This window comes from Thermobia domestica, chromosome 4, assembly GCF_964235325.1.
Source record: "Thermobia domestica chromosome 4, izTheDome1.hap1.1, whole genome shotgun sequence".
Lineage (NCBI taxonomy): Eukaryota > Metazoa > Arthropoda > Insecta > Zygentoma > Lepismatidae > Thermobia > Thermobia domestica.
The window spans coordinates 287,852,320-287,865,604 of NC_137457.1; the positions used below are offsets into that span (position 1 = coordinate 287,852,320).

Genomic DNA, 13,285 nt, shown 5'->3' on the forward strand with positions numbered 1-13,285 from the left:
TTTCTTCAGTTCCCTCCCACTTTCTTCACTTCATCATCACCACCGTCTCCTTTAGCCTACATGGCGTAACTGTGGGACGTAAAACATATTTTATTTTTTTACTATGCTGAGTTTCGATACTACGTAACCAAAAAATCACTTTTCTGGCTGTTTGGTTCTCATTTGGCTGTTTTATAATATTTAATTCAACCATTATAGGTTGTCTGGTATTTCCTAAATCATATCAATCATACCATGTCTCAAGGAAGTAAATCATTTCCTAAATCATAACATGTCTCAGATTACTTCTTGTTTCTTTCTGGTAGAATGTTTTCCCATTGATCAGTTCAGATAGATTTCCACGCTTCTGATTGGCTGTTTGAATGGGCCAATGAGAAAGCAGATAGGGAGATGGATTGTGTATATATACTTGTATTTTTTTTTTTTTTTCACTCAGCGTACGTCTGATGAGGATCTTGGCTAGAAGATCGAAATGTCACGTGTAAATGTGTTTTTATGAAATAAGTGCGGTCTTGTTCAGCAGTTTTATTTATTATTATTATTTTACTACTACGAGAACGCACGACTACAATAATCAGAATTCGTTGAAAATCCAGGTATACTTTAGTTATTTCCCCGTGTTTCTAAATCTCTTCTTCACACAGAAGTGGATTCTCTTGCATCTTTGTCGACATTCTCTTTCTCAAAATATAACAACAAAGGACACTCGTGATCATACACTAGTCTTAAATTCACCATTCAGTCATACTGATATTCAATTGTACAGTTGGTTATTCAATGGATTATATTAAAGTCTCTCGACAGTCAGTTTTCATCTTGGTAGAGTTCAGTATGGAGAAGTCTGTTTCTAAGTTTCACAAGCCACGGTAACTATTACCTTTAAATCACAAGTTCACAAATTCGAACCTTGCTCATTTCATATGGCTTTTGTAATGAGCTGGCTCAGGGCGAAGCTGTCCTTACGACGGCCATTCAGGAAGTTATGCAAGTGGCCAAAATACGCATAATGAACTGTTCTGAAATCTTTACAAGTACTCTCCATCATACTTCACACGTCTTCGGAGGCGCTGCAACCATTTACCGAGGCACCATGATACTCCAACTGAGGTATTGTCAGCAGAGCTGAATTTATGGTTTGCATAAGATCTTGCTCTCTCTTTAAGACTTTCTTGCAATTAAAGACTTCGCCCAAGGAGACAACCAGAAGTCACATGATGCAAAATCGGGACTATGGGGTGGCTATTCAACAATTTCGATTTTTCATCATTCAGTTTCTGCACAAGTGAATGTTTCGTGAGCAAATGCATTGTTATGCAAAAACAGCAGCCTCGAGGTTCCTGTCTTTGGACGTTTTATTTTCAGTGCTTTGAATAGAGGGTCCAACGCAAAAGTACCATACTACATCTCATTCATAATCCGACCTTCTGATGTACAACCAACCACCAATGGTCCTTCGTAGCACAATTGTTTTATTTTTTGCGACTAAGTCACTTTGAAGATTTGAAATCTTCAAAAATAACTGGCCTTGGATCAATCAATCACATGTAGTCCTGAATTTTGTTTCCGAGGAGTGTAATAGTAAAACCAACTTTCATATATTATGTACACTCATGTCCAAAATGATTGTCGCATATCTATATCTTCTTGTAAGAATATAATTTGATAATGATTTTGCAGGGTACTTTAATACTGATACTATGTGTATAATCGGGAAATTTATATTTATGGTAAATTTCATAATAAAAGAATTATAAATCGAAAATTAAAATGAGTAAAACAAAATGTTGCTAAATGGGACAAGGAAGTTTTATTTTCGTTTTATTGTTCTTATTTACTGCTCTTTTGACATGAAATTTGCCACATGCATGTCTTTGCCGATTATACACATACTAACATTATAAGAAATACCGAGCGAATTCTTTATCAAATTATATTCCTACAACAACATATTTATAGACATGCGACAACAATTTTGGACATGAGTGTACTGCTTGAATAACGACACCTTGTTATTTATACATTGACCTGACAAGTTTTCATTAATTTACAAGACATTTAACAGGACTTACGTTATGAGGGTCATTCAGATAGTTCTGCAAGTGCTGTTCACACTGTTGAATAACAATAAGTATGAGGATTTTATTAACACTGGTGGATTCATGGGCTTCACCTATAAAAACTTCTATCAGTGCAAGTTGGAACATACACAGTCGGAGTGAAGCAGACTTGTAAGTTCAGTTTAGTTACAGTAACAGTGGTTAAATATAGATTTCTTTAAGCAGAATATCCGATTTTTCATTTATTTGCACACGTTACAAGCTAGGTTAAGTCATTTTGGACTTCCTCATTCTACAAACACATTCAGCAGCTCTCACTGATCATTTTGACTGCTCAACTGTGAACAGCTTCTCGTCGGAAAAGAAAAATGTCTTGTGACCATTTCCTGCGTAACGCTTGAGGAGACGTTTGGCTTTCACTACTACATATCTACTGGTATAATGAATTAGTCAGGAAGTAACATGTACGTTGTTGGTCGGCTCTGAGTCTCAGGTCCTGGTTGAACACTTGTGACATGATTACTTTCAAAATTGAAGTCTCTCGGGACATCACTGAATCCTAACGGGATTTCGCCGAACCCTTGCAGCTATGATTTTAATTGCCTGTGGTGTCCTTACTTCGCAATCTGACACTATGCTGCCGGTCATTGACACTTCCAGTTTCATTTGTTACACTGGATGGTAAGGTAGACTAATCGTGCACTGAATTACAGCAGTTTCAGGGTGGCGAAGATCCATAGTGGTGGTATGCTCACTTTGTGTAGCGTTATGACTGCAACACGATTCTCGTAATCGTCCCACTTCATTGTTACACACTTCCACTGCCACGCCACTCACCGTGGAATGAACAACTCAGGAACCTTCACTTAAATGGCAGCACTCACTCATACCCAGTATGGTCAAACGACGCTCAAAATCTATCAATATTTATGAAATAACTAGGTATATTATATTGTAGGGATTTAATAAAATATTTAGTTGTGAACTATGTGCAAAATCTAATGAATAGTTTGAGATTTGTTCAAAAAGAACTCGCCTCCCGAAAGTAAACTACTACTTTTAGATTTTTTTTTTCTCAGGAAAATTACACTGTAAGATTCTTAATGAAATATTGATTTATGAAAGATAGACCAAATCGTTAGAGCCGATTTGGAGAACGAAGCAGCTTTAGTATGCACCCTCTACTAAAGCTACTCTTATTTTTGGGAGTAGTAAAAAAATCGAAAAACTCTCTGAAGAACGTTAAGAAAACCGTAAATTTGAAAGTTAATGCGTTAAAGGGAGAGGCCTCTAATCTGTAACGTGAATTGTCGTTAATCGCTGAAAAGATTACGAAAAAAAAAAAGAAAATATATTTGTATATATATCTGTAACGGCAACTGCAATACCTGAGATTAATTGGTTAACTTGTTAAAGGCTAGAGGGAGCTGTTACTAGCCTGCGCTTATCAAACCACTACCTTGCCTGCCACCTGATAAGCGTGCAACACGTCTAATAACTCTCTTGTGTTTGTTCTTCAATACGTAACAAGTTAAATGTGAAATGATAGTAAAATAATGGGCAGGCAAAAGAGAGGGAATTATTCACTTAAAAAGGGACCAACTACTTTAGGCAGACCTTGCAAAATTTAAACCTTTTTCATTTTCCCTTTCAAGTGCAAGTAATTCTACCGATGAGTTTATATTGGTATTTAAATACTATTTGGTGATGCTTTGGCAAACCACCTTTTGTGACATGTTGAGACAGACATGCTTTGCTGCGATTTGAAATTACATGAATTTAGAGAAATTTCTATATAATGTGTGGTTCATAGTTAGTTACTTGATAAATGCTGTTGTTCCAAAATTTCACGTGTATTACCCTTCGGAAATACGAACAATTAATCAAGTTAATACAAGAGCTAGCCTATTCTAAATTAAACCTGTTTGATTTATATTGTTTGTAGTCATTCGTTCCTTGTGGTTAAATTTGCTGTTGCCTTTTGAATCATATTTATTCCGCTTTAAAGTTGTTGAGAGTATCGTTATCATTATATTTTGTTATAAATTCTCTTTGAAATGAAAGAAAAAGTTCCAATAAAAAATAACTCTTTTAAACATGGGTAGTCTCATTGTGCGAACCGAGGTTTTTCATGCACGTATATTACCATGTTCTTATCGTGGTCATGGGTAATGTTCAGCACCCGACTCTTCCTGTACCACAGAAGCCTATACGGCGAAGTACATCCCATCACACTGTATGGTTCTTCTCCAACGTTTCACCAATGACAAGCCCCTGACGATATCACGCTTTGAAGCAAAGAACTCAATGCCCGTTTTCACATCATCCACGGAATGGAATTGTTTGTCCTGCAGGAAGTGTGCCATGGAACGAAACAGATGAAAATCAGATGGCGCAAGGTCGGGACTGTAGGGCGTGTGTGGTAAAATTTCCACGCCATCCATATCCACAATTTTCTGGTGGACTCTTGACCTGTGGCATGGAACGTTGTCGAATTAGAGAGGAAGTCACTTTCGGTACACCAGTACTGGATAACGACGGCGAAAAATGTCGTATACCCGCTGCAGCTGTTCAGCATACAATGTCCTATCTACGGCACGGCCATGTGCAATGAACTCCTAGTGAACAGGACCTTTGCAATTCCACCACACACACACACACACACACACAGCATTGTCTTCTCTTCAAAACGCCCTCTTTGAACCAAAGGTTGCGCCTCGGTACCTGGTCGAAGCCATAGTTTCCCGGTGCCAGGATAACTAAGAAGGATCTACTTTTCATCATTTGTGACGATCTATCAAAATATGTCATCATTCTAGTTTCGAAACAGTTCCTCACACAGAATCACACGTTGTTTAGCTTGAGCTGGAGTCAACTCATGGGGAAGCATTCTCGGTTGCCTGGAGCGAAAACCAATTTGAGGCAGATGATTAACGACACTGGTTTGTGATGACTGGACCTCATTTGCCAGCTGACGGGTAGGTACTGGCTCCTGGATAGCGTTCAGGAGGGCATCGATAACTAGAGTCACAGAGCGTCCACACTTGGGCTTGTCCTTAAGACTGGTGTCACCAGCCCGGAAACGTTGAAACCACTTTCTAGCTGTGGACAGGTAGACAGTACCTTCAACTTCTACAGCAAAAATTTCCTTGGCTGGTGCTGCTGCATTCATCCGCTTTATCCAGTAATGGCGCAGAAGCACACGACACACGTTTCTCCTCAGCCATTGTCCTGCCAACTGTGAATTCAACGAGTAATTCCTTCCACACACTGTTATCGCTGTGATAAGACAGACATGTGACAAGCGTTCTGCAACCGCCACCTTCAACTGTTCTACACGTTGCACATGGTTTGCCAGCATCGATTGGGCGGGGCCCCACCAACACTACAAACATATGACACCCTGGTAGATACACGTTGCAAGGCGAGTGTACATACAACGGAAGGAGCATGGAAAATTTTTTCGGTATGTAGAGGCCATTAAACGTGCAAATCCGCTAAAATGATGATCACCCCTCCTATCATTACTCCAAAGTGAAAAGGGATTTTAAAAGGAAAAATGCGAAAAACAAATATTAAATTTGCACTTAATTTTTTAATACATATATCACAAAAATATCATTTACATCTACAGTGTTCTTGAACTCACAAGATAATGATTCAGATCACATGAACATCACAAAGTGAGTATTGGTAGCACCATAAGAAAAACAAACTGCTAACTACAGAAAATTCTATAGCAGCATCACAATATATATATATGTATATATATATATATATATATATGTAATAATACTACGCTTACAAGACACACACACAATATACATAATTTATTCAACACAAACCAACATTCAACTATTTATTAACATTCATTCTAGTCGATAAATATGATTGGAAGTCATATGTCAAAACATCTCATGTTTAATTTAATTGACCGAAACAGGCACCTATTAATGTATAGATTATTATTGACAAGATATCTGTATTTCTTTTATACATAGTCATAGTTTTTTTTTTCTTCTTTTTTTTCTGAAGAATCTTTTCTTCAACGTCTTTCAAAATACCTGGAAAATGTTCTGAAAATATCTTTTCTCTTCTTTTTTTTCATTATTTGAAAGTAGCTAAAGACAAGTAAAAACAGTATTTATAACGTAACAATTAACAAATGAGATCTTTCGTTTCCGAACACAGGAATGCGTCAAGTCTTAACGTTCACAATCTGTGAGCATTCTTTAGTTCAAGTTACATTTTTTTTATAACAATAGTAACAGGATCAATAAATTGATTTTTTCTTTTGTTTCAGCTGTAGTTTCGCAGATATTTTGCACCCAATTTGCGAAATAAAAGTCAGTTATTATGTAATTTGCATATAATAGTGCTAAAGATAGAAACAACTCTTAGAAAACCTCAGAAAAATGGTTGACCTAAATAATAGGATATGAATTTCCCATCATCTAAGTCAGAATTAGAATGAGTGAAGTTACATGTACTATAATCTACGACATTCAAAGACCTTTCAACACAACAAACACCTAATTATAGCTCTAATAATTTCAGAAAACTTATATTCATACAAAGCTGCGAAACTACAGACCATAAGGTTAGAACTGAATCATATTTACATGTTAATATATATTCTAACAAGTAGATGGCACGATCTTCAAAGCGAGAACTACTGTATATATAGTTAAAATTGGTAGCCGGTACAGAATTTTAGATTAAACATTGCTGTAACATTCAATATCGCGGTCAGAAAACTGAATTCAGCTTTGTCATTTGGGCCATATTAATGCAAATTTACAGGAAGTTCACGACAATTTGACAGGTATATTATCACGGTTGAATAAGTAAAATTAAAAAAACTGTCAACTTTATTGGAATGAAAAATATACAAGTAAATTACTCTAGCTATTCTAAGAATAAAACGTTCACCTCTGGTGCATGGAGTCCCTGGTTCCATCCCAGATACCGCCACGTGAAATTCCTGGTGGACAAATACCGTGTGCGTGGGTTTTCTAGGAGTTCTCCCGTTTTCTCCCACTTCATTCCGCCATTGCATCCATTTCTCATCATCACCGTATCTTCCAGCCCAGCTGGCATAAGCGAGGGACATAAAACTGAAAGATTTCATTTTATTTTCTAATGAATAAAGTGAAATGATCTACCTCTAAACTATTACGTTCACCGTAATACGAAAGACAATCCCTTGTAAAATTAAAGACAGTTTCAATAGCCATTTTGGAGGTATGGTGGCTTAGTGGTAGAGCGCTCAACCCTAGGGAGAAGGGTCCCTGATTCGATTTCAGGCACTCTGAATTTATGAAGGGCAATGGCGTGTCCGTAGGTTCCCTACTTTTTTATTCTACTAATTCTTTCAGTCATTCATTTTCATTTATCATTCGTGAGACGTTAAAAAAAAAAAAAAAAAAAAAAAATGTACAATTTTACTCTAGTCATAGCTATAATTTTAAGACTTGTCAATACTAAAAGAACTTCCAGCTTGCGTAGAATAGAGTGACTTTACTGCTTATGGAATTCACATCTTCAACGCCGCAGAAGCGAAAGCCTGTTAACACATCGTATTTTGTGATAAGTCAATCTACCAAGAATTAACGTTACCTACCTGTCTCACAATGTACATTCACCAAGTACCCCCTTGGCGCAATGTGCATTGGTAATATTAGCGACCCATACCGGTAGTTTGTATATTTATGGACCTTCATATATATATCGGGAATTCAATCATACACTACTATAACGCTCGGACACAAAATTGCTTTTAGTTTCTTTAGATGTAATTGGACATAAATATGGACATATGCAAAGCAAATTAGATTAAGTACTGCTTCTCTGACACATTACCCACCCTGGCCGCCATCTTGAATCTGCCATATTGATTTCAACTTTCGGTTTTTAAAATGGAAGTAGGTGTAAGTGATACATCAAATTCATGTAGAATTTTCTCGGAAATTCATTGGTGTAGCGAATTTTACCGTAGCTTGTACCGTTTGGAAGGCATTGCATGTTAAATCTCTCCAGGCACTTCGCGAATAGAAATTGCAGAGTAATAACATCAGTTACGCTTACCTTTCTGATGTTGACAAATCAAAACAAGTTTCTAACTGGAAAAATATTGTAGGTATAAACAGACTGTACAACATTAGTCTCACAACCTTACTACATTTCTGTCAATAATTGTTATTACTTCCTTGTTTTACTACAAAAGGAAGTATTGTGTTACAGTCAAAATGCCTAATGTAAATCCAGACACGAACAGATCTGGGTGAAGACCTACCATTTCTGTATTGACGTCTGCATGTATGTATGTTAAGAGAATATTTCGTCAACGACAAATCACGTAAAAGATTACATATATACACGGGGCCCTGCACAACATTCTATTTGGTTCAATATTCGTGAAGTTAACGTGTAATACCTTGCAAACGGTACAAGCTAAGGTAAACATCTTTACATCAATGAATTTCAGAAAAAATGTACATGAATTTGATGTATCACTTGCACCTATTTCCATTTTAAAAACCGAAAGCTGAATCCAATATGGCGGCCGGGGTGGGTAATGTGTGTCAGAAAAGCAGTACTTGCTCCAATTTGTTTTGCATATGCCCACATTTATGTCCAGTTACATCTAAAGAAACTAAAAGTAATTTTGTGTTCGACAGTGATAGTAGTGTATGATTGAATTCCCGATATATTAAGACCCATAAATATGCAAATTACCGCTATGGGCCGCTAAAATTAGTACAATACACATTGGGCCACGGAGAACTTTGCATCTGAATTAATTTTACACGAATTCCGAGGGGACACTTCGGCGAATATACCTTGTCAGACAGTAATTTATGTTAAAATTTTCATTTCTGTAAGTGTCACCTTCTTGTTAGTAAGAATAATGAAAAATGAATTAAAAAATACTTTCCAATTAAAATACCAAGTCATATTTTGGCAACAACATATATATATAGCTCGAAAATTACAAACTTGAACGAAAATAATAATACACACACACACACACACACACACACACCTGCAATAACATTACATCATTATACCTTGCAGTTTTCGAAGATATAATACAGAAATGATTACTACACGTATGTTTATCTTCATCTTGCTAAAATGCTTTCAGAGTTTGTCTTTCATACATTCTTCCTTACATTTTCAAACTAAGAAACGAAAAATCACAGTATGGCACCTAATCAGCTATCTCCATTTCATTTATTATCAAATTCTCTTCGAACACGACAAAAACATCTGATTAAAAACTTTTTTTTTCTTTTTTCAAATATTATACCTACATGCACAAATACATGGCTTTTATATACATTACATACAACAAGCAAGCTAGTACACCACTATATAACATGTCTGATATTAAAATCAAATAAGGAATTATATACTGAATATGTAAACTAGAGCTTTGTGGATTGTGTGTAATAAACAGCAAACAAAATAAATATTAATAACTTAGATTTAATATTAACGACGCAAGTGTAAATTATAAAAGTAAGAAAGCAAAGATGCTTTATTACAGAAAAAAAAGATTTTTCTTCAAATATTTTTAAACATAAAAGCAAGTAATCTGTTTCTTGATGATAGTCTACTTGATTTAGAAATAATGAGCTTCATCTTCGTCAATTAAGTCTTAATGACTTCCGAGCTATTTTCACGGGATTTTCCAAGTGTATAAGCATATTCGGGTGTTCTAAAAATGGCGCCCATGAACAACACAGCGCTATTCTCAAAATAAAGCGAAAATCCTACATAATGGCGTACCCTCCAGGGCCTCCTTTAGCCGCTATAGCGAATCAAAATTTCACTATGTGACAACGCCGCAAATTAACTTGGAACCATTGGCATTGCCCTACGAATCCATCAAGCAGTTATCGATTGTTACGCTAATAAGTTAAGTGTAAAGTATATCGACTAACTTCTATCTGGAAAGAATCGATATAATTATTTGATAGATTGGTAGATCTTCTCTGTGGTTCTCTATCTGCGACGTTACCACATAGTGCAACTCGCGTCTTCAGACGAGGACCCGAGAGGTATACAATTATATATGTTGTTTGCTTTGACTTGTAGAATAGTGCTTGTAGTCCGTAGGTGTTATTTTTAGAACACTCGATATGTACAGGATGAGGCAGCTAAAAGTACTACCTCAAATAGCGAAGAAGCTAGAAACACTAGCGGTGTGAAGTTTGCGAGAAACAATAACAGCATTAGGGGCTCGTAAAATGGAGGTATGGGGTGTTCGAAAAAGAGCGACAAGTGGGGCATCTGGAGCAAAGTTATATTTTGTTAAATGGAACGATATACATTAACACGCATAATATAAAAGAACACACGCGGAGAAACACAACAACGTTGGTCCCATGTGTGTACTACACATAGGAACGAAGGTATGACAATGTGAATAGGTGTAAACAAAATAAGTGGCCCACTTAACCGTCAGTACCACGGCATGTAAGACGTCTCAGGTGCCTGACAGAACTATCAGGTGCCTCGATGCCTGTATCGCAGCTGACGGCCACCATTTTGAACATACACTTTGACAGGTTTTCGCTTATTACACAGTGGTTCTGCCACATACTGTAATGGCCATTGCTATTATGCTGTAACACTGTCACATAAATGGTGCTGACGATGTCTTCTCTATTTTTTCTTCCCTGTTATCATGCCCTTTCTTCATCTTGTACGATTTGTTCTGACAGCTCATACATACATGCCGTGGTACTGACGGTCAAATGGGCCACTTATTTTGTTTAAACCTATTCACATGGCCTATCTTCGTTCTTATGTGTAGTACACACATAGGACCAACGGCGTTGTATTTCTCCGCGTGCTCTCTTTTATATTATGCATGTTAATGTATATCGTTCTATTTGACAAAATATGACTTTGCTCCTGATGCCCCATTTGTCGCTGTTTTTCGAACCACCCAATACCTTCATTTTACGCTACCGCTATTGTTGTTTCTCGCAAACCTCACATCGCTAGTATTTCTAGTTTCTTCGCTATTTCAGGTGGTGCTTTTAGCTGCCTCATCCTATATTATATATATATAAACCGAATATGATTTTAAATTAACTAGTTCAATGTAAACAAATGTTAGTCTAAGGTGTCAGGTTTAGGTTGGGTTACCGGAGGCAATTGAGAATTACTTAAAATAGTCAATTGTGAGTCACAAAAGCCACAAATACTGGCATTGGGATTCGATATGCTTTACCAAGAATTATGCAAACTCACAATGCTATGCTTACCCATTCGAGAACACGCCGAAGTTACTAAGATTCAATATGGTTACCAAATATTATGAAAAATTCACGCGCTCATCCAAGAACACGCCAAAGTTCTTGGAATTGGACACGCTTACCAAGTATTAAACAATTTCACACTGCCACGCACATTCGGAAACACGCCGAAGTTACAGGGATTAAATATATTTAGCAAGTATTACGCAATTTCTCATCACTGCGTCTATTCGGGAATAGCCCAAGTTACGTATCTAACTCTGGCTAGAGAAATTCAAAGAGCCTAGACACAAGAGTTTTCTACTGGATCTAAACCAATCAAGATATGACTCTTGGTCCTCATCTCCCAAAAATCCTGTTTTACATTATTATCCTCTCATTTCCTTGGTCTATTCAAAGGTTATTCTCACCAGGCTAGCCCTTTGGTGCGAGCGGTTCCGGGTTCGATTCTCGGTGGGAGACATTCGGTGTAACAGCTTTTTCAGGTCAGCCATTCTGAGTGAGGTTTTCTGAGTTTCACCTCATTCATTTCAGGCAAATTCCAGAATGGTACTTAATATACAGGTCCCAGGTGGGTTTCTTTCCTATTTTTCCCGGATAGTGTGCTCTACTCGCCAAGGGACGCCATCCCTCATGTGACGGGTTTAAGGCCGTAGATAATGGTAATGCCCCGAGTCATATATAAATAAATCAATAAATCAAAGGCTAGCCATATATTGAGCAGAGGACAGAACAACAGCCAAGCTGAGGGGCACAGGCAGGAATTTGAACAATGGAACAAAGCCCCGTACCGTATATTGATCCGAACAGTGCTAGACAAAAGCCTCTCTAACGCTGACAGATACAAGGTGAATGCACTCAACGCCTCTCTCCACATCCTCTCCTGCCTCCCTCTGCTTTGGTTTAGCTATCTTGTTCTGTGGCCAATACGTGGTTAGTAAAAGGCTCCTCTTCAACAGAACGCCCAACGCGCGCTTTCCATACGAGACATATCCCGTTCACTGATTGATTACGTCGTATTTACTTCCTTTATTAGCAGTAAAGCTACACAGCACGAAATTTATAATTTAAAGTGGAATCTAGACCACTTTACTGCATTATGCTCTACTACCAGAAATCGAACCCAGGGCTCTGCATTAAAGGCATACATACTAACCACTGGAACAACGAGAAGAGCGTATCCCATTAATCTTATATTAAAACTGAATCCCACACTTAATGACCCTCATTGCTCAGATATCAACATCCAAATTCACTTTTCGTTACCATGCATTTTTATACAGTCCAGTTAAAACGAAAACGGCCTATCAATAACCTTACCTTTGCTCTTACCTTTAACACAATCCTAAAACTAAAGCAGTGGAACAAATTTTAACTTAAATGTTTAATAAGAGCTGTTATGCATAAATATATTTTTATCCAAAACTAAATTATTGTATACAATATATATATATATATATATATATATATATATATATATATATATATATATATATATATATATATATATATATATATATATATATATGAATATAAGTGTGAAAACATACACCAGTTTGTGCGTCTGTACCGAGGAGCCTATTACCTAGAATTGAAAATATATCTTTTGCAATCTTACAGTTTTGTTAAGACCGAATTGACAAAGTGACATGCCAAGGAATTTTTAGTTTCACGTCCTACGATTATGCTCTTTGGGCTAAACGGATGATGACCAATGAAAGCGAGTGGTTATGAAAGAATTGGTAAAAATGAGAATGTGGGAGGAAATGGAAGATTCCAGAGAAAACTCACGAACATAGTGTCGTCCGTCATAAACTCATATGACCTGAGATCGAATCAGGAACCCTTTTCACCACAGGCGCTCTACTATTGAGTCATGGAAGTCTTCTCCCGAAAGTGCCGACATTACTTGACTCATTTACTGGAAGTCGTGGTGGCTTATCGGAAAACGAAGCA

General features: G+C 37.0%; 1 protein-coding gene across 1 annotated transcript; it reads right to left on the minus strand.

The window, feature by feature from the left end:
• Positions 1–4,872: 4,872 nt before the first annotated feature.
• On the minus strand, positions 4,873–5,418 carry LOC145683156 (histone-lysine N-methyltransferase SETMAR-like). The gene has a single exon (XM_081754520.1). The coding sequence runs from the start codon at positions 5,416–5,418 to the stop codon at positions 4,873–4,875; it is 546 nt and encodes a 181-aa protein (XP_081610646.1).
• Positions 5,419–13,285: the final 7,867 nt, after the last annotated feature.